The 25112-nt window shown below is 42.8% G+C and overlaps 1 protein-coding gene across 22 annotated transcripts in view; it reads left to right on the forward strand.

Annotated features, from left to right (window-relative positions):
* The window catches only part of LOC127448751 (kinesin-like protein KIF1A), an 88588-nt gene extending 72349 nt beyond the window's left edge, over positions 1-16239 (forward strand). For 16 of the 22 annotated variants that reach the window (XM_051711564.1, XM_051711569.1, XM_051711567.1 and 13 more), the window contains 11 exons: positions 815-929; positions 1156-1289; positions 1411-1472; positions 2417-2562; positions 2650-2847; positions 3094-3165; positions 10520-10644; positions 10847-10975; positions 11277-11469; positions 12249-12367; positions 12475-16239. In XM_051711564.1, coding sequence (XP_051567524.1) covers positions 815-929; positions 1156-1289; positions 1411-1472; positions 2417-2562; positions 2650-2847; positions 3094-3165; positions 10520-10644; positions 10847-10975; positions 11277-11469; positions 12249-12367; positions 12475-12517 — 1336 coding nt within the window. In that variant the 3' untranslated portion in view covers positions 12518-16239. Of the gene's footprint in view, positions 1-370; positions 395-814; positions 930-1155; positions 1290-1410; positions 1473-2416; positions 2563-2649; positions 2848-3093; positions 3166-10519; positions 10645-10846; positions 10976-11276; positions 11470-12248; positions 12368-12474 lie in introns of all 22 variants that reach the window. The other 6 variants (XM_051711566.1, XM_051711568.1, XM_051711579.1 and 3 more) reach the window with 1 other exon arrangement.
* Positions 16240-25112: the final 8873 nt, after the last annotated feature.

A 25112-nucleotide genomic window follows, 5' to 3' on the forward strand; every position in this document is an offset into this window, starting at 1 on the left:
CAGAAATATAAGTGGATCAAATGTGCGATCATTTTAGCAGGTTATGACCAGAATTTATCAGAGTAAGGGAGGGAAGGATGGAAGTTCAGCAGGGTGATTATAACATTAATCTATAAGCAGCAGCCCATGCTATTTGCATGCAGCATTTTCTCATGAAATGTCATAGATTCAGGTGGATCTAATACTTGTTCTGTTGTTGGAGTTTCGGCGAACTGTGCACCAGATCATAACAGAGCAGAAGTGAGCTGATGCGAGATACAGTATCTTGATGAGATGAAATTGCATGGTGCTCTATTGAGAACCAGAGACTGCAGTTTACCTATTTGAACCATCTCACCTATTATTATTGATCTTTCCTTTCCACCTAAAGCATTTCCTTGGGGATTGATCCTAGGTATAACTGTCCCTGTGTACCTACCTCCCTCTTCTAGACACATTTTTCATCCATCATCATTTTATTTTCGCTTTTGTCATTTTTCTCTATTGTAACTGTTGTCATTCCAAACATCATTGGTGGTGGTATTCATATCAAGTGTTTTGTTGCATGCATTTATATTGTCTATATATTGTTTATATTGTCACTGTTATGTCTTTAAATTGACACTATACAGTACAGTATGATCAATTTATATCAACCTTAAAAACAGGAACACAGACTTGCACCCACTCACTATTATCATAGTTAATGCACTTAAAAATGATCTTTTAATATCCATGTAATTGTAATATAGGTAGGAGAATAGGTAAATTTCCCTTGGTCTTCATATGAAATCATGACTTTAAGGCCATTTTCTACCCTTAATATACTCTGTAGGACATTCTACCACTTTGAGGCTGCTTGGGATTCATCCATGCACAACTCTTTGCTGCTAAACCGTGTCACTCCTTATGGAGAGAAAATCTACATGACTCTATCTGCATACCTGGAGGTAACCAAGGCATTTCAGTAATTTATGGGAGGGGACACTTGTTTTTGGGAGAGTTGCAGGCCTAAATGATTTTGTTTCAGCCCAGTGCATATGTAAAAGTGTGGAAAATACCAATAAACCTTGTGGCTCAGTAGTTTTTGCATTAGCCGGGGTTTTTAATAGCTGTTCAGAAACTATTTAAATTGAAAAACGTAAAATATATATATATATATACAATTTCCCCCAGATGGAGAACTGCACACAGCCTACAGTGATAACCAAAGACTTATGCATGGTGTTCTATTCACGAGATGCCAAGCTTGCAGCATCTCGCTCCATCAGGAACCTCTTCAGCAGTGGCAGTTTGAGGCCATCTGAAGGGTAAGGCTGCTCCAAATTACAGCCAAGTCACAGCATAAGTCTTTTAGAGTGTTGCTCTTGTAGCATTATTTAAATATATGCTGCCACAAGAATGTTTTCGTTTGTTTGTTCTGATGCGCAGGAACCGTGTAACTGGCGTGTATGAGGTCAGTCTGTGCCACCTGGCTGATGCAGGGAGCCCAGGTAAGACACCACTTTCTTAACATTTCTGCTTTCCAAAGAGTTTGTGTGATACTGGACAATTTAGGGAAGTATATACACTTGATTAATTCATAACAGGATTGGATGCTATCCAATCAAGAAAAGACAAAACATAAATGCCCTCTAAGACACATTTGAGATGGATAGCAATCTGATCACTCAACCAACCAAGGGTACTGCATACAAGTGTAAATGCATCTGATTGTTCAGGCCACAAATGTAAATTTTACTCATCTCAAACTGAACTATTTCAGAATACATAAAGCTTGGGAGCCCCAATTTTTTGTACCACAATCGGCAAGCAATTTTAGCTTCCTCCTCTTTTTAGTTTTCATGAGCCACATCAAGTGCAGCAAAATTTCCCTTCCCAGGCATAAGCATGCATATACAGGGTTCCTACGGTCATGAAAACCATTTTTCTTTGCTCTAAAATATTTCGTCATCTAGATATTGCGTAGAATTGTGTAGAGTATACTCTCGAGCTATAGTAATTTCGATTTGTTAGTGAATCATTCTCTTGAGTCATTTTTATTTAACGAATTAGTCAAAATTGCAAAAAAAAAAAAAAAAAAAACCTATCTAAATAATTAATTACTAAATTTGTCTGAATCAAAATGGTTGGTAAAAATCTTTAGCAGGTAATCACAAACACCTGGAAAGGTAATGGAAAGTCAACACCTGGAATTGTAATGGAAATGTCATGGAAATCCATTGGTCAAAAATGGTGGGAATCCCGCAAATAGCACGGGAATGCTAGATCAGATTTTTAACCATTTTGCAGGGAAAAAATTATGCGGCCAAGTGTAAATGGAATGTGCATCCCGAATCGGACAGCAATCAGATTGATTGAAGACGCATGAAGTGCCTAAGTGTAAATAGGCCCTAGATTTTAAAAGCTTCCGTTGAAATGATGGCTGAATGTGTAGGAATGCAAAGAAGGCGCAGGAGGGTGCTGGACACATCGGTGGCATATGTGAGAGGGGAGGAGAACCTGGCTGGCTGGAGGCCCCGTAGTGACAGCCTCATCCTGGACCATCAGTGGGAGCTGGAGAAACTGAGCCTCCTGCAGGAGGTGAGAACATCCATTCATTTGGAGTAGAACTGTATTACTGACTGTTCTTGTGAGGATCTAAAAACGTATTTCCTTTTGCCGTGTTAGGTGGAGAAAACCAGGCACTACCTCCTCCTTAGGGAGAAGCTGGAGTCCACCCTGCTGCTGGGCCAGGAGTCGTTGCTGTCCTGCGGGAGTGAGGATCTAACCGAGTCCTCTTCCCCCTCCACCCACCTGGGCCTTGGCCAAAGCCCTGGCCCTGGCCCTGACACGCCCAATGAGAGGCAGAGGAAGCTGGCTGCCAAGGTGAATCAATGACTATCCTAAGACTTACCAAGAGGGAATATTTTTTATTCAAAATCTAATGAATAACTTGTATAAAATAAGGACTCAGGGAATTTACATTTACAGCCTTGTTATTTCTTGATCAAATGCAACTGACCTCTGCATTTTGTACTTGTTATTCTAAATGCCTGTAATATGCTTAAATAATGTACAGTGATCATTATTTATGGAAAATTAAACACCCCTTCTTTCTGTTTGTTCCACCAGTGCCTGCGTTTGCTTAACCACACCTTTAACAGAGACTACAGCCACGTGTGTGTTAGCGCCAGCGAGAGCAAGGTGAAGATGTTATTATTGAAAATATTTTATACCAAAATCAAATGTTCCTGTTTTTCCTCCTGTTTGCCATCATCAGTACATATTAATTGCATAATCACACTAAAAACGTTATAAAAGTCAGACCATGGAGAATACACCTCATTGGAAAGAGTAATCACAAAATCTTCACTGAAAACATGGAAATATATATATATATATATATATATATATATATATACACACACACACACACACACACACACACACACACACACGCATTGGCGGCCAGTTTGGAATAATGTACAGATTTTGCTGTTTCATAAGGAAATTGGTACTTTATTTCACCAAAGTGGCATTCAATTGATCACAACATATAGTCAGGACATTACTGATGTAAAAAACAGCACCATTACTATTTGAAAAAAGTCATTTTTGATCAAATCTAGACCATTTCCAGCAGCCATCACTCCAACACCTTATCCTTGAGTAATCATGCTAAATTGCTAATTTGGTACTAGAAAATCACTTGCCATTATATCAAACACAGTTGAAAGCAGTTTGGTTCGTTAAATGAAGCTTAACATTGTCTTTGTGTTTGTTTTTGAGTTGCCACAGTATGCAATAGACTGGCATGTCTTACGGTCAATATTAGGTCAAAAATGGCAAAAAAAGAAACAGTTTTCTCCAGAAACTCGTCAGTCAATCATTGTTTTGAGGAGTGAAGGCTATACAATGCTTGAAATTGCCAAAAAACTGTAGATTTCATACAAAGGTACACTACAGTCTTCAAAGTCAAAGGACAATTGGTCTAACAAGGACAGAAAGAGATGTGGAAGGCCAGATGTACAACTAAACAAGAGGATAAGTACATCAGAGTCTCTAGTTTGAGAAATAGACGCCTCACATGTCCTCAGCTGACAGCTTCATTGAATTCTACCCGCTCAACACCAGTTTCATGTACAACAGTAAAGAAAAGACTCAGGGTTGCAGGCCTTATGGGAAGAATTGCAAAGAAATAGCCACTTTTGAAACAGAAAAACAAAAAGAAAATGTTAGAGTGGGCAAAGAAGCAGACATTGGACAACAAATAATTGGAAAAGAGTGTTATGAATTTTAACCCCATTGAGCTTTTGTGAGATCAGCTAAACTGTAAGGTGCGTGAGAAGTGCCCGACAAAACAGCCACATCTATGGCAAGTGCTACAGGAAGCGTGGGGTGAAATGTCACCTGAGTATCTGTACAAACTGACAGCTAGAATGCCAAGGATCTGCAAAGCTGTCATTGCTGCACGTGGAGGATTTTTTTGATTAGAACTCTTTGAAGTAGTTTAAGAAGTTCTGAATTAGTTTTTCAGTTTGTAATAGTAATTTTTCACGTAATTAATGTCCTGACTATACATTGTGATCAGCTGAATGCCACTTTAGTGAATAAAAGTACCAATTTATTTCCATAAGAGCAAAATCTGTACATTATTCCAAACTTTTGGCCACCAGTATATATATATATATATATTTCCCTATCTGTCACTCACTCGACCTTGTGTCAATGTAGTGACACTAGGGGTCACTCTTGGGAGCTCCAAACACCTCTGATTTTTGAGAAAAGGCCAATGGGAATTGGCGAGTGGAATTTGCGTGCCACTCCCTCGGACATACGGGTATAAAAGGAGCTGGCTCGCAACCACTCATTCAGATTTTCTCTTCGGAGCGAGCGGTTGTATTTCGATCGCAGCATCGGAGAGCGGGCTGGTCCAGTCTGACCCCGAGGACTCGACTGGGCTCCCACCTTCGGGTGCGGTCCTACAGTCACAGGCCGACACGGAGCTGGCGGCCGTGCTTGCCCTGGCGGCTGTGAGCTTCGGGCTGAAGTGGAACCCTCCACTCCCCCCTGAACCCTCGCAGCTTGACGATTGGTTCCTGGGCCCGGAGCGCCGCTCACGGCCGTGCCCCTCCCCAGTCCCTCTCTTCCCAGAGGTGCATGAGGAGCTCACGAGGTCGTGGCGGGCACCTTTCACTGCCCGGACCCAGTCTCTGAGCTCCTCCGCTCTCACTACCCTCAACGGTGGGGCTGCCAGGGGGTACTCGGCGATTCCCCTGGTGGATAAGGCGGTTGCGGTGCACCTGTGCCCGCAAAACGCCACCACTTGGCGGAACCACCCAAGACTCCCGTCCAGCGCCTATAGATTTATGTTGTATCTGGCGATTAAAGCATACAGTGCCACTGGACAGGCCACCTCCACCCTGCATGCCAGGGCTCTCCTGCAGGTGCACCAAGCCAAGGCGCCATGAGAAATGTACGAGGGTAGTTCTGACCCAGGATTGATGCAGGAGCCCCCCGTTCTCACCCCCCAAACACCGCACATTTATGGCAGGCACAACGCTGCGGAGGCGGGCCCCCCACCCCTGCGCGCCCAGCTGTGGCACAACACATCCGCCTGGGTGGTTGTGACAAATTACAGCGACGGTTCCCACCTCCCCCGTCGCTGACCGGTCTTATGGTGGGTACCCGGAGCCAGGTAAGTGCTTCGATGTCCCCAGACTCAGCACGGCAACGAGTTCGGGGTCCAAGGCCCCACCCGCTGGTACATCCAACACGTTTGTCTCCTTGGTCCACCTCACCCGGAGCTTGGGGCCGTGGTTTGCGCTCCCCAACCCGTCACGATGGCTGACCGGGACCGTCTGACTCAGCTATGCGATTCAGTTCGCCAGGCACCTGCCCGGGTTCAGCAGCATCCATTTTACCTCAAATGCAAGGCAAGAATGCCGCTGCCCTGCCTTCTGCGGAAGGATATGGTAGAGCTTGTCCCTCCAGCTGAGATGAAGGAGTTCTACAGCCCGTACTTCATCATACCATGGAAAGGCGGTGGGTTGCGGCCAATCCCGGACCTGCGAGTTCTGAACCGGGCCTTGCACAGACTCCCGTTCAAGATGCTGATGCGGAAACGCATTTTAGCGAGCGTCCAGCATCAGGATTGGTTCGCGGCGGTAGATCTGAAGGACACGTACTTCAACGTCCAGTACAAGGTCCTCCCCTTCGGTCTGTCCCTGTTGCCTCGCGTCTTCACGGAAGTCGCAGAGGCAGCCCTTGCCCCGCTAAGGGAAGTGGGCGTCCGCATCCTCAACTGTCTCGACGACTGGCTGGCTCTAGCTCACTCTCAAGATTTGTTGTGTGCGCACAGGGACCTGGTGTTCAGGCACCTCAGCCGGTTGGGGCTTCGGGTCAACTGGGGAAAGAGCAGCTCTCCCCGGTACAGAGCATCTCTCTTCTCGGGATGGAGTTAGACTCAGTCTCTATGATGGCGCGCCTCACAAGCGAGTGCACACAGTCAGTGCTGAACTGCCTGAAGTTGTTCAGGCGGAGTATGGTGGTCCCACTGAAGCATTTTCAGAGGCTCCTGGAGCATATGGCGTCCTCGATAGCGGTCACCCCGCTCGGGTTGATGCATATGAGACCGCTTCAGCACTGGCGTCAGACTCGAGTTGCGAGATGGGCATGGCGCCGCGGCACACATCGCGTGGCCATCACGCCGATCTGCTGCTACCTGTTCAGCCCTTGGGTGGGCCTTGCATTCCTGTGGGCAGGAGTCCCCTTAGTGCAAGTACCCCAGGCACGTCGTGGTTACGACAGATGCCTCCGAACATGGCTGGGGCACAGTGAGCAACGGGCATGTAGCCGCAGGCTCCTGGACAGGGCCGTGACTGCGTTGGCATGTCAACTGCCTCGAGTTGCTTGCAGTGTTGCTTGCCCTGCAGAGACTTTGGCCGTTGATCCAGGGCAAGCACGTGTTGGTCCAGATGGACAACACGGCGATGGTAGCGTACAGTAGCCGCCAAGGCGGCTTGTGCTCGCGTCGCATGTCGCAACTCGCCCACCATCTTCTCCTCTGGAGTCAGCATCGATTCAAATCGTTGCGAGCTACTCACATCCTGGGCGACCTCGACAGTGTGGCAGACGCGTTGTCATGACAGGTCATGCTCGGGAGAGTGGAGACTTCACCCCATGTGGTCCAGCCGGTTTGGAGTCGATTCGGTCAAGCGCAGGTAAGCCTGTTCGCTTCCCGGGAATCCTCCCACTGCCCACTCTGGTACGCCCTGACCGAGGCATCCCTCGGCACAGATGCGCTGGCACACATCTGGCCCCGGGGGCCGTGCTAGTATGCGTTCCCCCCCAGTGAGCCTACTTGCATAGAACCTGTGCAAGGTCAGGGAGGATGAGGAGCAAGTCATCCTAGTGGCACTCTACTGGCCCACCCAGACTTGGGTCTCAGACCTCACATTCCTCATGACAGCCCCTCCCTGGCGAATTCCCCTGAGGAGGGTTCTCCTCTCTCAGGGACGGGGCACCATTTGGCACCTGCAACCAGACCTCTGGAATGTTCATGTCTGCCCCTTGGACGGGCCGCGGAAGACCTAAGTGGCCTACCACCCGTGATGGTAGACACGATCACTCAGGCTAGGGCTCCCTCTACGAGGCGCCTGTATGCCTTACTTAATAGTTAATACAAAACACAGTTTTTAAATGATAATGTTATTTATTGAAGCAAAAAATTTATCCAATACCAACTGGGCCTTTGTGAAAAAGTATTTGCCCCTGTAGTTACTAAATCCCCAAATCTATAAAACTGCATTCATAATGGGGTTCAGCTGAACTAGACACACCCAGGCCTGATTACTGCCAGCCGTGTTCAATCAAATCAACCCCTAAATAGTTTTTTCATAACACCTAAATAATTTTTTCAGCAGCATGAAGTTGACTAAAAGGTCTCTCTCAGTTGTTACTCCAAAGAACCACAATGAGAGCCATTATCTCCAAATGGAGGAAACTTGGCACACTAGTGAACCTTCCCAGAAGTGGCCGACCTTCAAAAATTCCTCCAAGAGTACAGCGATGACTCATCCAGGAAGTCACAAAAATCAAAGGACAACATCCAAGGAACTGCAGGCCTCTCTCACATCAATAAAGGTCACTGTTCATGACTCAACTATCAGAAAGACACTGGCCAAATATTCCATCCATGGAAAAGTGGTGAGGCAAAAACCACTGCTAACCCAGAAGAACATTAAGGCTCGTCTGAATTTTGCCAAAACACACCTTGATGATCCTCAAACCTTTTGGGAGAATGTTCTGTGGACTGATAAGTCGAAAGTGGAACTGTTTGGAAGACAAGGGTCCCATTACATCTGGTGTAAATCAAACACAGAATTCCACAAAAAGAACATCATACCTTTGGTCAAGCATGGTGGTGGTGGTAGTGTGATGGTGTGGGGATGCTTTGCTGCTTCAGGGCCAGGGCCAGGGTGACTTGCAATAATTGAGGGAAACATGAATTCTGCTCTCTACCAGAAAATCCTAAAGGAGAACATCCGGTCATCAGTCCGTGAGTTGAAGCTCAAGCGCAACTGGATTATGCAGCAAGACAATGATCCAAAGCATAGGAGTAAGTCCACCTCTGAATGGCCCAAAAGAAGCAAAATTAAAGTTTTGGAGTGGCCTAGTCAACTAGTCCTGACTTGAACCCGATTGAGATTCTGTGGCAGGACCTTAAATGGGCAGTTCATGCTTGAAAACCCTCCAATGTGGCTGAACTAAAGCCGTTCTGCAAAGAAGAGTGGGCTGAAATTCCACTACAGCTTTGTGAAAGACAAGCAGTTGTTGCTGCTAAAGGTAGCACAACCAGCTATTAAGTTTAAGGGGGCAGTTAGTTTTTCACATGGTGATATAGGTGTTGGATAACTTTTTTGCTTCAATAAAAAAATACATATTTGAAAACTGTATTTTGTGTTTACTCAAGTTGCCTTTGTATTATGTTATATCTCGTCTGAAGATCTAAAACTATTTAGTGTGAAAAATACACAAAAATAGAAGAAATCACTTTTTCACAGCATTATATATATATATATATATATATATATATATATATATATATATATATATACACACACACACACACACACTAGGCATGTAACGATACACAAATTTCATGATACGATACAATGCATTGCCTCACGATACAATAAGCTACGAGCACCCACAAAAGTTTAGCTCAAGGATTTATTCAAGGATTCAACATAAATGTCTTTTAAATCATAAATGCCACAAAAGTGTCTGACATTGGCAACAAAAAGCAGAGCTCTAAGTAACTTAAACAACAGTACTGCATTTATTTTGTTTGATTGTTGAAAAAAAATAATAATATGAACTCACAATTTTCATGTTTTTCTTGAGAAAATACGTTTGTCTACACTCGTAGAGCACTTTTCACAATACACATAGTTTAAAAGCTGAAGTGACTGTAGCAAGGAAAAACTAATTTCAGTGTTATTTATTGGTGGAAAAAAAAGACTTGAGAGGAACCTGACCTCTGGTTCTACGATATATGTACATAATCCAATATTATTTAGCGGCTTGAGCAAAAACTGATTGACACATGTAATTTTTTTTGCCCTCTTCCCACTGTTTCACTTTGCATGTAAACTTTACCGGCATTATTACTGGCTTATAAAATGTGCGCAAGTGTTGTTCTCAAAGTTGTTTACATTTCGAAGTCAAAAGCAGATAATTATAAGTCTCATGTAATTGCCAGTTTCTTATGTTGTCGGTTTTTTGAATAAGCTGTTTTTTGATAGTTATGACTCATAACTTATGAGCGTCTTGCTGTGCATGTCATGCTCAGTGTTGGCTGGGAGAGGTAGCTGGTAAACTTACTGCTGCTGTTTCTGCCTCACAAATCCACCGATTTGCGTGGTGATGACGGCATAATTAAAATGACATGATGTACTGTAGCACCAGGACATGACACCGTTGTTTAGCAAATTCGACAAGCTGTACCGCTACTTGCCGTTTGCCATTGATCTTCTCGCCTACTGTATGTACTGTGAGTGTGTTGCTCTGTTTTCCTGTGAGCACTCAGCGCCGCCTCTCATGGGAGGAGACTGCTCCGCAGCTCTCAATGTTGCGCTGCCTGGTTTTAATTACACTATAATGTGTTTGTTTATGTATCGTACAATACATATGGTATTGTACAGTGAGCGTTGTATCGTACGATACAATACGATACAATATTTTTACACCCCTAATATATATCTGTATATCTGCACAAGGATAGTAAAACCTGAAATCAGCTACATTTATGGAAGCAGTCACAAGGAAAACTTCTTAAATAAACATACTAAATAATGTTTGAATTAAAATGTAAAAAAGTGCAATAACTGTAGGTTTGGGTGAGGGTTAGGTTTAGTGGTAGGGTTAGGAGATAAAAATATCATTAGCTCATTATAAAAACAACAAAATCAATGGAAAGTCCCCATCATCAAAGAAAAACAAATGTGTGTTGTGTTTGCTGTGTTTGATAAATAATTTCTCTTTTGTGTTCTAGTTAAGTGAGATGTCAGTGACTCTTCTGAAAGACTCTGCTTCAGTCTGTGCTCAAAGCACTCTACCACCCTCTTCCACATGCCCTTCACTTGTCGAGGGACGCTACGGCAGCAACACTGAACTCAGGTCAGTACTTACTGATTGCTTTCTCTGAACAGGATGTTTAAAGCTGATGTGCGTAATTTTTTATTAAGTTCTTTCTCCTATCCCAGCTAAATAGCAGATTCAACTACAAGTGAGCCATTTGTAGGTTAATTTTGCATTAAAGTGTAACACTGTGTAACTGTGTATTAAAAATCAATTTTGTGACAACTACTTATATTTATAGACCCCCAACACCACGATCCCGAGCTGTCAGCCCGAACCCTGACACTGAAACAGAGGGCAAGAAGTCCCCACCAGTGTCCAGACCAAGGACCTGCACTTTTGTTCCAGACATTCAGGAAATCCGCGTCAGGTCAATTAGAATAATAATAAAAAAGAAAACTCTACAATTCTGCTAAGTAGAGAAATGTAATGTTAATGTATTGTAAAAGGTTTAACTTGCCATGACAAATCACCAGATTTGGTGGGGAGATTGAATAGTGCATTAAAAGTTTTTTCTTTTTCTAAAAATTAAAAGAGGGTGAGGAATTAGCCTGTATATGAAATGCAATATCTGTTATTTAATGAATGTTATCCAGATTTCCTACATTTTGCCAGTTTTACAGTTGCATTTGGAAGTTGACTCTAACCTGAATTCTGTTTTGATGTTGCAGCCCTATTGTGTCAAAGAAAGGGTATTTGCACTTCCTGGAGCCCCACAGTAATGGTTGGGTGAAGAGATATGTGGTGGTACGCCGGCCTTATGTCTACATCTACAACACAGATAGAGACACAGTGGAAAGGGCCATTCTTAACCTGTCCTCGGCACAAGTGGAATACAGTGAAGACCAGCAGGCCATGCTAAAGGTAAACCACAGACACACACAAACACATAAGCCCACATTATTTTAACCCTGTAAAGCCTGACATATGAAAGAATTATCAGAAAATACTACTTTTTTGACATTACACTGTTTTAGTACCACCTCAGAAGCCTGTTGTTTCATATTTGATACATGTTATTTCAACTGGCTTTTTCAATAAAATAATATAATTTTTTTTTAACCAAGCACAAGTTGCTTATATTCAGCAAATACTCATTTTAAAATATTAGTAACAATAGAATCATTACTGTTACTTTTACTTTATTAATATAAGCTGTCATTTATCCCAACATAAGAGTCACTTTTCGCGCAAGACCACTGACATTTTAAATAGATCGTTATAAACATTGAAACCACTTTTTTCAAATACCCCCTAGATGGTGCCATAAACATGTGAAACTTACATACCGTATGTTTTTGGCTTTTCAGCTTGAACAGAGAGTGAAACAGGAGCTGTCAAACGTTGTGTATCATATTTGATACACAGCGTTATAGGGTTATGAATTTAACACAATAGCTGTTCCAAAACTTAGTGAGCTGCCTACTTCCTACATAGACAACTGCCTTCTAAGGCAGGATCCTAACCATCATGGAACCTCGTATACTTCATCAATACTTTTCAGTAAATAAGATGCCTATCTTATGGTATAGCCTTTGTGTTGGCTTAAAATGAACAGATAGAATATCTTACTTTCAACATCTTTTTGAGTAAATTGACTTTTTATTGACTGAATTGTAATCCAGTGTCTGCTTGAAATGCAGACCCCCTACACGTTTGCGGTATGCACAGAGCATCGTGGGATCCTTCTTCAAGCCAGTAATGATAAGGAGATGCATGACTGGCTGTACGCCTTCAATCCACTGCTTGCCGGATCTATCAGGTACAGATGAACAGAGACCAATGATGCATTTACTGCATATCTAACTTTTTCACTTTAACAACAGACCTGTCAAATCAACATTTGCTAAACTCTCTCCTTCCCATCAGGTCTAAACTGTCCAGAAGAAGAGCCGGGCAGATGAGGTTTTGAGAACATCACATGCATACAGACTGTAAATCTCTTCAAGGACAAAAAACAAAATAAAAGACTAACCTTGTAAATAGATCTGCAGACAAAGCCCCCAGTTTTGTGCTTAATTAAGTCTCTATCCCCTCTCCCTCTGTTATGTGTGTACCTGCACCTGCCCACACTAGCACCTACAGTGCACCTGTATATTTAAGGCCCCATTGTTCATCTACAGATTCAACTTCTAGCGCCAACGGAATGGGCTAACTACTTTATTGAGTTAGAAATAGTATATACTTATGTAGTCTTCAGCAACAGCTTAGAAAGAAACAGGGTTGGCAATGGAAATTCCTAATTCTGAAGCTGTAAACTCATGTAAACAGATTAAACATTTTTTTACTGTGATCAGTGATATCCATATCCACAAGGCTGTGCCTCATCTCGAGTTCAGTGAGAAAATGAAGACTAGTAAATTATTGCAGTCACATGGCCTTATTGTGTTACTCCTGACTTGTTTAAATCTCTGGGTTTAAAACGATAAAACTGATCAGTATTTAAGTCAGCCGACCATATGTTTATTCATCTCTTGGCTATGGCTGATAGAATTGATCAATGATAAGCAATTCTTAGCAAGGAACAGATGAATCACATCATATTACGCTCTTTCTCTCTTTAAGTGCAGTTCTTGGGTAGAGTTGAACCTGACATAAATACTCATATACCTTTATAATCTTTCCCTTGTAAGGCCTTGAAATGCATAAAGATTTCAAAATAATCAGGACACATGAGGAAAAATTTGGCAACAGAATGTGGTTGCATTCTCATATCTCTGTATGAGAACCATTATAAAGATTCTGCCTATTTTTGTTGGAGAACCGGTCGTTAGATTTATCTAAAATGTATCATAATCTGTCTAATAATCTAATATATTTTATATAGCAAAATTATCAGTATCCCCAAATGATCTTATATCTGTCTAATTTATTTTTATTTGATTTCAGCATGTATTTATTGACAAAGACTGTAATATTTTTGAAGAAGTACAGTGCAATTTCTGCATATGGCACTTTTTTATCTTGAGTTGACTAACCTCCCTTTTACTGAACACACTGCTCTCATTCCCCCTAACACAATGAAATACATTTGGGGAATAGGACAGAAATGAATGCTGGGGTAGCTGCTATTACATGTAGATTACTTGAATTTTACTTTTTAGAGATGTTAAGTAGTTGGTTAAGAATTTTTTTTTGTTGTTGTTGCAAGATTTATCAGGTAGAGAGAAAAAAAAAAACACCATACTTTTCAACCCAAAACCTAAATGAGTGTGTGTGTACATTGGTAAATCTTACAAAGAAAATGAAAGGTTTTGAAGATAGTTTGAACAAGTTGAAATTTTTACAGTACTGATGGAATTTTCTACAAGCTCCCCAGTGAGAGAGATGAACTGATTTTGTGCCTCTATAGCATCATCTACACTCTGTTTTTGTTTTATAATCTTTATCTTCTTAAACCCTGTACATGTTTTAACAGGGTGAACTTCCAATTTCAGCTCCACCCATTTGTATCATTCTTTCTCTTTGTGTGTAAAAAAAAAAAAAAATGTGCACAGGCAAAAACAGTTTTCAGTTTGTTTGCATATTAAGAAATGATGCCCTGCACTTAATGTGAGTAGATTTAACTGCATTTTCTAAACATATCAAGATCTGGTGTAAAATATATTTTATCTTCTCTTTCTATTGAACAAATCAATCTGGCTACTCAACCAGAAACATTTTAAGTTTCTCACCTGTAACATCATCACATCATCTCTGTATTCCAGAAATAAGCCCTGCTGACCATCTAAAAATGTTCAGCTCTAATTTATTGTGATTGTAATCATATGATATATTGCTCCATATGATTATATGGACTGATAAGGCGAAACAATGCATTTTATATTCTTTATTATTATTATTTCTAATGATGCCTCTGGTCTTCTCCTTGTGTTGTGCATAATATCAATAGGCTTAAGTTGCGCAAACCCATAAAATGCTGTCTAAGTTGTATTATGCCCAAACAAAATGTGCATGAAAATCTGGAATAGTATCATCACTTTGGAATGGTTGAGACTGCTCAAACTGTATTTTGAATATGGCTCTGACATTACTAAGCTAATATAATACCATAACTTCTCCTTTTTACATAACCATTGTTGTATACAGAACCATTGGTAACACTTTGCAATATGGTTCCATTTGTTAACATTAGTTAACAACATTAGTTAACATGAACTAACAATTAACAATACTTTTACAGCATTTTTTAATCTTAGTTAATGTTAATGTCAACATATACTAATACATTTTTAAAATCAAATGTTGCATTCATTAACATTAGTTAATGTATGACAATGAACAACTGTGTTTTTATTAACTAACATAAAGATTAACAAATGCTGTGAAAAATATATTGTTAATTGTTTGTTCCTGATACCTAATGCAAAAACTATTGTAAACGAATGTAACTTTATTCTAAAGTGTTACCAAAGCATTTGCTAGCAAGTGGGCCAGATCATGACTAAGGCAGTCATTGTAGCAGAGCATACAGATCCACAATTGTTGCTTAAAGCCAAACTGCTTATAATGTGGTGTGATTGAACGATCCTGAACTTTCTGTCATGCAAGCCTTTTCTTCATATTGTTCAGAGTGCAGACCAACTGTTTGCAAATGGCCTGAGGTGTCTTGCAGATACTGTAGGTAGATCAAAAAACTGCGTGAGTCAGGCACATGAGCATTACTGAGGCCAGCCAAACTACAGTGCATGCTCAGTACAGCAGAAATCTAACACTCATCTGAAAGCCTTGATCTGTTTGTGTACACATCTAAATTCATATAGATTTGTATAGGATTTGCAACCCTTTTCTTGTGTTTATTTTATTTGACCAGCTTATTCTGTGAAAAAAAAAAAAAGAAGCAAATGGTAGGCTATTCAGTTGTTACACAATCCTTTAATTTCTGTAGGATTCTCAATCCCTAATGACTTTGTTTTTTCTGTATTGTTTGTGTGTAAACAGTACAATCAGGTTCTGTTCACTGTTACGACCAGTTCAGAGTAAATACTGTATAGTGTATGGTCACTCACTACTTAAAAAAAAAAAAAAAACTGTGTATGTGCATTTGTGCATATGAAAATGGTAATAGCAGATGCATTTTTGAAATGGTTGAAATTATTAAAAATAAAGAGTTAAAATAACCACTTTCAGTTTGAGGTACATACATGTAAATGGGAGTTGTCTTAGTTTTTGGCTGTGCACCTTGTAGAAAGTAACACAGAGGGTTGAATGATATTCTTCATGTTATAGCCTGTCCTGTACCATTTCTACAAGCAATTTACAAAAACTAATAATAATAATCCCATTATCATGTTCCTGAGCTAAAAAAATTAATTGCACACATTTTTTCATCTTCCAAAGTGAAAGAATAAATCAGTTTTCTTCATGACAGCAATTATTTGTGTGCTTCCATTCACCTCTTATGCACAGAATTCATTCATAGGCATTTTCTGTCTTTTCCTCTTCATTTTACATGCCTTGTATATAAACATGATTGCTGTGAATGGAGTATTATGCAGTTGTAACCTGTTTGTACCATCTTAAATCGGCTGTAGTTCAGTGTCTCTTTCTGAGTGTTGGAGTTATGAGTCAAATATTTGTGTACACTTAACACATTGTCAGATATGAAATAAATGTGGAACTTATGCAACACAATGAATGACGTGTGGGAGTGTTTATTTCTTTTGTGAGCCAATATTCTATGGATGTAAAAATAGGAAAAATATATGTTGAATACATGCTTGATTTCATTTGAAGATTTACGTATATATATATATATATATATATATATATATATATATATATATATATATATATACACACACACACACAAACATACACAGTGTTGGGGAGTAACGGAATACATGTAACGGGATTACGTATAAAAAATACAAAATTTAAGTAACTGTATTCCACTACAGATATAATTTAAATTATTGGCAATTAGAATACAGTTACATTCAAAAATTATTTTATTACTAAAGAGATTACTTTGCATTTTATTGTCATTTGTTTCATTTAATATTTAGTCCTTTCAGATGGAAAACATTTCTACATATAAATGATGCGATCCAAAGTGCATTTGAACAGCGGTGAAACACTTTCTTATGATGTGTTACATTCATACGAGCAGACAGAGAAGTACGTTTGAAGTAAGTTTGGAGCAGAAGAAATAGAAATAAACCTTGTGTAAATTGTCAGCTTTACGTTAAACTAAAATGCTATTTCTAGCCATTTTACATGCACATGTTATCAGGCACGGTCATATTTTTTTATCAAGAAAATTCATGTTGGATCATAATTTCTTTTTTTCTAGTAAGACCTTTGAAATTAGGGCAAAAATCGTATTCTTGATAATAATTTGTATTGTTTTCCTGTAAAAATATTTAAAAAAATCCTTAAAACAAGATCAATTTGATTTATCTTGTTTTAGAAACAACACTGCATAAGATATTTAGGTTTTTCAGATAATATATTTTTAGAGTTTTTATAGTCAAAACAAGTGAAAAAATCTACCAGTGCTGAAGAAGTAATCCAAAGTATTTTAGTAGAGATAACCGGTGGCTGTCCAGATCAATAGTATCCATCGCAGAGCCGCAGAGTCATAAGTCACAGCAGTCTCAGGCCGGAAGTTAGGGCGGAGCTAATAACGACAACAACAATCATGACGGAGAACACGGTGAGTTGTTATGTTTGCAATATCTTAATAAATCTATCATTATTTGGTGAACATTGAATCGGTATATTAATGCTTAACTTTATCTGCTTGCCACTCAATCTGTAGATGTGTTTCTTGTTATTCTTATTGAAGCTTTAACATGTTTTAATTAATCAAATATTTTTCTGGGGGCATTTCGGTACCATTCGGATTGTGTTTTGTTGCAGCAATGCATAACCTGTTGCATCGATTTTCACTGCCCTTTTTGCATGGCAAGTGTGTTTAAGCTGACAAGACTGGACAAATTAAAATTGCATCTCCAAAGCCACTCCAACAAGGCAGTTGTCCATGGAAATATAAACACATTAGGTTGTTTGTCAATATAAGTTGCACAAATATTAATATTTACTTTACTTTTGCAGTAAAAAACCTGTAATGCAACAGTGCCCACGCCAGCTGTCAGAGACACACCATCAACCACCAGTGCAACAGTGTCCACGCCAGCGGTCAGAGACACACCATCAACCACCAGTGCAACAGTGCCCACGCCAGTGGTCAGAGACACACCATCAACCACCAGTGCAACAGTGTCCACGCCAGCGGTCAGAGACACACCATCAACCACCAGTGCAACAGTGCCCACGCCAGTGGTCAGAGACACACCATCAACCACCAGTGCAACAGTGTCCACGCCAGCGGTCAGAGACACACCATCAACCACCAGTGCAACAGTGCCCACGCCAGCGGTCAGAGACACACCATCAACCACCAGTGCAACAGTGCCCACGCCAGCGGTCAGAGACACACAATCAACCACCAGTGTAACAGTGCCCACGCCAGCGGTCAGAGACACACCATCAACCACCAGTGCAACAGTGCCCACGCCAGCGGTCAGAGACATACCATCAACCACCAGTGTAACAGTGCCCAACCTCCAGTGTAACAGTGCCCCCGCCAGCGGTCAGAGACACACAATCAACCACCAGTGCAACAGTGCCCACGCCAGCAGTCAGAGACACACAATCAACCACCAGTGCAACAGTGCCCACAGCGCTACATCAGCATTCAGAGACACAACATAAACCACCAGTGCAACAGTGCCCACGCCAGCGGTCAGAAACACACCATCAACCACCAGTGCAACAGTGCCCAACCACCAGTGTAACAGTGCCCACGCCAGCAGTCAGAGACACACCATAAACCACTAGTGCAACAGTGCCCATGCCAGCGGTCAGAGACACACCATCAACCACCAGTGTAACAGTGCCCACGCCAGCGGTCAGAGACACTCAATCAACCACCAGTGCAACAGTGCCCACGCCAGCGGTCAGAGACACACCATCAACCACCAGTGCAACAGTGCCCACGCCAGCGGTCAGAGACACACCATCAACCACCAGTGCAACAGTGCCCACGCCAGTGGTCAGAGACACACCATCAACCACCAGTGCAACAGTGCCCACAGCACTACGTCAGCATTCAGAGACACAACATCAACCACCAGTGCAACAGTGCCCACGCCAGTGGTCAGAGACACACCATCACCCACCAGTGCAAAAGTGCCCACGCCAGCGTTCAGAGACACGCCATCAACCACCAGTGCAACAGTGCCCAACCACCAGTGTAACAGTGCCCACGCCAGCAGTCAGAGACACACCATCAACAACCAGTGCAACAGTGCCCAACCACCAGTGTAACAGTGCCCACACCAGCGGTCAGAGACACACCATCAACCACCAGTGCAACAGTGCCCAACCACCAGTATAACAGTGCCCACGCCAGCAGTCAGAGACACACCATCAACAACCAGTGCAACAGTGCCCAACCACCAGTGTAACAGTGCTCACACCAGCGGTCAGAGACACACCATCAACCACCAGTGCAACAGTGCCCAACCACCAGTGTAACAGTGCCCACGCCAGCAGTCAGAGACACACCATCAACAACCAGTGCAACAGTGCCCAACCACCAGTGTAACAGTGCTCACACCAGCGGTCAGAGACACACCATCAACAACCAGTGCAACAGTGCCCAACCACCAGTGTAACAGTGCCCACACCAGCGGTCAGAGACACACCATCAACCACCAGTGCAACAGTGCCCAACCACCAGTGTAACAGTGCCCACGCCAGCAGTCAGAGACACACCATCAACAACCAGTGCAACAGTGCCCAACCACCAGTGTAACAGTGCTCACACCAGCGGTCAGAGACACACCATCAACCACCAGTGCAACAGTGCCCACGTCAGCGTTCAGAGACACACCATTAACCACCAATGCAACAGTGCCCACGCCAGCAGTCAGAGACACACAATCAACCACCAGTGTAACAGTGCCCCCCGCCAGTGGTCAGAGACACACCATCAACCACCAGTGCAACAGTAACCGCACCAGCAGTCAGACTGTGGGGTTTTCATGTCGATCGTGAGGAATATAGAGAAATCATGTTTTTGACATAAATAAACCTATAATTGGTGTGCTTTTTAAGTATTTGTTGAAAGAAGGAATAAGAACACATGCTTTAACATTTATTCAGTTGTCAGATGCTTTTACTGAAAACAACTTACAGTGCATTCAATCTATTGACTTATAAGTTTATGCATTTCCTGGGAAACTAAAACATTGTCGTTACTATCATCCTTGCACTATCTCTACCATTTGAAATGCAGGAGCTCTGTAGCTCTACTGGTAGAGCATGGATCATGCTTAACCTGGCCTATACGATACTGTAAACACATATTTGCGTAGTACTTTTCATGCAGTTTGAGCTGTTCTTGAAATAGTTTGTTGTTTTTCAGTATGCTCTGCCCATTGTCTTGGGTGCACCCTATGATTTTACCTCTGTAAGTAATTTATAACCACTTCAAGTAATTAAATTGGACTTCATGCCGTTGTTGCAGTTGATATTTAAAATAGTTTTTTTCTGTCTTCAAGTGTGAACTTCCCATTATAAGGAAATTGTGGACTCCAATTCTTTCTGAGAACTTTGGAATTATCTCTGAAAAGTGTCTCCCTATTTCCCTCCAGACCACACTAGTCACCCCCTGAACGACAATTCTAAATCAACCATAAATGAATGTTACAAGACAGAAGCCTTTGTTCAGAAGTCACTTCCAAGAGGAGAACAAGGCACACTGAGGTACAGTATGTATAAAAGATATACATATACATATGTATGAATATATCACACACACATACATATACTGTATATGTAGGTGTTGTTGCAAATATTAAAACCAAAAATTAAATTATTCTTTACTCTTCTCTTATGAAGGAGCTACCCAGTCAAGTCAACCTTTATTTATAGAGCACATTTAAAAAAAACAGAAGTTGACCCAAAGTGCTTTACAGATCAAACAAACAAAATTTCAGAGTGATTTATAAACAGATTGATTTAAAGTTAAATATAAAACATAGATAAATACATGATGTTGTATTTTATTATTTCAAACTATTCAATGATCTATTCAAAAGCTACAGCATATAAAAATGTTTTTAAAGAAGATTTAAAAATGGCTACTGATGAAGCTGACCTCACATGGAAAGGGAGACTGTTCCAGAGATTAGGACCTATCACAGAAAAGGCACAGTCACCCTTAGATCTATAGCGACAACGAGGAACCCTTAATAAAAGTTGATCAGAAGACCTGAGCACTCTGGTGGGGGAGTAAGGGTGTAGATGGTCACTGATATATTGGGGTGCGAGACCAGGTAGTGCCTTGTAGGCATAAATCAGAATTTTAAAAATCGTTGCTTTCGCTTCCTTTACAGCTCTCTGATAGTTCGTTGTGGCAGCGGGGGCGTGGTCAAGCATCTCTCCGGAGAGAGAGAAAGCGGTAAGGGCGCTTACACCTGAGCTAAATTATGTCTAACACCTGTCTCTAATTTCAGTGAGTACGGGGAGAGCGGCATAAAGAGAGCGACGCAGCACTTAGTCGGGGAGAGAGACTGGACACGAAAAAAGCCGAGCCAGAACCAAGAATTTGGAGTATGAAAGTTTACTTGTGAAACAGTGTGTGATAGTGTTTAGCTTAGTGTTTTAGGAAAGACTGTGTATCGGTGTTGTGAAGAGGGAATTATAAAGCCTCACCCTAAGAAGGAAAGCTGCTTCTCGCCTCCTCTTTTACACTGGTTCCGAAACCCGGGATTGAAGTTTCGGTCGAAGATGAATGGCGGACGTCCCGTAGAGTCCTCCCAGTTGGCAGAGATCCTCCAAGCCCTCGCCAGCCTACATCAGAACCACCAACAGACGCTGCTTGAGCTCCGACAAAATCAAGACCGCCAGTTTGTCGAGCTCCTGCATGCTCAAGCCAAGGACCGGCAGGCGATCCGGAGCCTCCTCAGCCAGGGGGCATCCTCAGCCAGGACCCTGGACACTCCCACGCCGTTACCCCCGCCAGCATTACAGAAAATGGGGGTGGCAGACGACCCTGAGGCCTTCCTGGATTTGTTTGAGCAGACCGCCGAGATCTGGGGCTGGCTGCTCGGCCAATGGGCAGCCCGATTGATCCCACTATTGTCCGGGGAAGCCCAGCTCACGGCTCAACAACTGCCAGCGTCGAGCCTCCTGGCCAACGGAGATTTAAAAAGAGCCATCTTGCAACGGGTTGGTCGCACTCCGGAGGAAAGTCGTCAACTCTTCCGGAGCTTGAAGTTGGAGAGCTCCGACCGCCCGTTTGCCTTTGCCCAGCGGCTCCGTGACACCTGCCGAAGATGGCTGCTAGCGGGGGATCGCGACGTCCAGGGAATTATCGACCAGGTGGTACTGGAACAGTTCACAGTTCGACTGCCAAAAGGGACGGCGGAGTGGGTCCAGTGCCACCAACCGGCGTCGTTGGAGGAAGCTATCCGACTTGCGGAGGACCACATGGCGGCGATCCCGTGGGCGGAAGAGCCCTCCTACATTTTCTCTCCTCCCTCTGTTTCTACCCCCTCCCCTCTCTCCTCTCATTCTGCTCTCTCTCCAGGTCCCGTTCCTGCCCCACGCAGACGAGGAGGACCTCAGCCCCTGAGACCAGTTCCCCGGGTGTGGGAGGTGACTCCTTCCCCTACTCCAATGCCCCGCTGCTCTCCCCCTCAGGGAGGGTGCCCGCCGACACAAGTGCGGGCGTAGCACCTGGGCCGGCCTGCTGGAGGTGCAGAGACCCGAGCCACTTCCGAGATCAGTGCGCTCTGATGGAGCTGGGGATGGTGGTGCGGGTCTCTGACCTCCCACAGGCTGCCCCCGACCGGGCCGGAGCGTACCAGATACCGGTAAGTGTCAAGGGGGGTACTCACCAAGCGTTGGTGGATACCGGTTGTAATCAAACCACTACCCACCAACGCCTGGTTCAACCCGAGGCATTGGTCACAACTAAAACGGTGAAGGTGAAATGTGTACACGGGGATATTCACAAGTATCCGGTGGTGACCCTGACAATTAAATTTCGGGGGAAAAAGCATAGAGCGGAGGCCGCGGTTAGTTCCCGCCTCACCCATCCGCTGATTTTGGGGACTGATTGGCCTGATTTTAGAGTTTTATTAAAGGGAATTTGCACGGATGGGTCCTGTACAAAAATAGGGAGATGTGTGATGTGCGATGCTCTGGCAGGGGAGGCGGAGCCGGGGCCATCCTCGACGGCTCCACGTCATGATGACAAGAGAGGGGGAGAGGCTATAGCCCCTCCCCTTCTCAGGGAATTCCCTGACGGGGATTTCCTTTTGAAGCAGTCGAGAGACGAAACCCTCAATATGGGGATATGTGGCAGCGGGGGCATGGTCAAGCATCTCTCCGGAGAGAGAGAAAGCGGTAAGGGCGCTTACACCTGAGCTAAATTATGTCTAACACCTGTCTCTAATTTCAGTGAGTACGGGGAGAGCGGCATAAAGAGAGCGACGCAGCACTTAGTTGGGGAGAGAGACTGGACACGAAAAAAGCCGAGGCAGAACCAAGAATTTGGAGTATGAAAGTTTACTTGTGAAACAGTGTGTGATAGTGTTTAGCTTAGTGTTTTAGGAAAGACTGTGTATCGGTGTTGTGAAGAGGGAATAATAAAGCCTCACCCTAAGAAGGAAAGCTGCTTCTCGCCTCCTCTTTTACATTCGTTAAACACTCCTTTAAAATATCGTTAGAGACCTGAAGCTTGTCTCGTTTCCACCCTTGCTCAGCTTTTCTGCACTCTTGTCTGAGAGCGTGGGTGACGTCATTTAACCATGGCAGTGAAACACCCTTAACTCTCCTTGGCTTGAGCGGAGCAACATTATCAAGTGTAAAAGTACAAGATTTATTAAAAGCTTCAACCAATGATTCAGCGTCGAGTCCAACTAAGACATCATCTGTCAAATGCGTTAGATAAAATTCTGAAAAAATATTGGCAGTAGACGAGTGAATGGACCAGGAATGACATAAAGGCTGAGAAAAATAGGGAGAGGACACGTAGACACAGACTCAAACATTATTGAATAATGGTCAGAAATGCCAATATCTAAGACCTCTAAGTTGGATACAGAAAGACCATAAGACAACACAAGATCTAATGTATGACCCATACTGGGAGTAGGACCAGTGACATGTCATACAAAATTTAAAGACTCAGTGAGGGAGATAAACTTATTTACCAGAGGTTTTGATAGATAGCATACATGAATATTAAAATCCCCAAGAATCAGGAGTCTATCACCACAAGACACCAGTCCAGAAAGAAAGTCCAAAAATTGTTGGATGAAGTCCTTATTAAATCTGGGAGGTCTGTACACAAGTGCACAGAAAGCAGGACCCAAGATGTCAATCTTTAATATTTGGACCTCAAAACTGGAATACATGTCCATATGTAGTGTTCTGCATTTAAAAGAGATTCTAAAAGCAGTGGCAATGCCACCTCCTCGTCCTGAAGTCCGTGGAGAGTTTAAGTCACAGCCTGGTGGTGTTAGATCCCCCAGGGCCATTTGTTTGCCAGGATTCAGCCAGGTCTCAGTGATGAATAAAAAGTCCAATGATCGTGATGTAAAAAAGTAATTCAGAATAAAAGACTTGTTCGATATTGAATGTGCATTAATGAGGGCCATCTTAATAGTGGCGACATCTGCATTTTGCGGTGAAATAAAAGATGTGCGTTTCATCAAGCTGAAATTATCAAAATTGACACCCCGCTTCACATCACTTGCACCAGTCGGAGGGCAACGGCATAAAGACCAGATGGCCGGTATGTGGTGGATGCTCAATTCCAAGAGCAGCGCAATAGTTGTATACTCCGTCTGACAGGTGGTCCAAGGAATTCAAACGCTGTAAATCCAGAGAGTAGAATAAGACCAAATCAGAAGAAAGATGATTGCATGGACTTGCAAACAAGCAGGGGGCTCTCCGCTGAAACTGACGAGGGCAAACAGCAAAACTCCAGTAGGCCAAGATGGGCAACAGAAGGCAGAACATACTCAATGCATCCACCAACATGACTCGAATTCAAAGTCCACGCATTCCAGCCCCACTGGACGTCGACTATGGACAGGGAATTAAGCAGCCAGTTTAAGACTGCACGTAGCAATCCCGGCGAAAGCCATCGGTGAGTGCAGCGTTGTTAATTTCCTTTGAGGTAATCCAGTCAGACGTGAGATGTAGCGTAGGTTTCAAACAAACTAAAGTCAATAGTCCATAAGATTGTCCATAAAAGGTAAGTATAAGACTCAATTTCCTGAGGTCGCTCATGTAAAATGCCACTAAAACAAAAGCATCTAAAAACATTGAAAAGAACCCGGAGAGCAGTGGCAGACAAACACGCCAGCGTTCACTCTACCGGAAGTCGGTAAGTACCAATAATTAAAGACCTCAAAACAGTAGTGAAATGGCCGCATGGGAATAAACAGCAGTTCAGGGGCACAGATGAAGAGCCTCGT

This window comes from Myxocyprinus asiaticus, chromosome 12 (assembly GCF_019703515.2).
Source record: "Myxocyprinus asiaticus isolate MX2 ecotype Aquarium Trade chromosome 12, UBuf_Myxa_2, whole genome shotgun sequence".
Taxonomy (NCBI): domain Eukaryota; kingdom Metazoa; phylum Chordata; class Actinopteri; order Cypriniformes; family Catostomidae; genus Myxocyprinus; species Myxocyprinus asiaticus.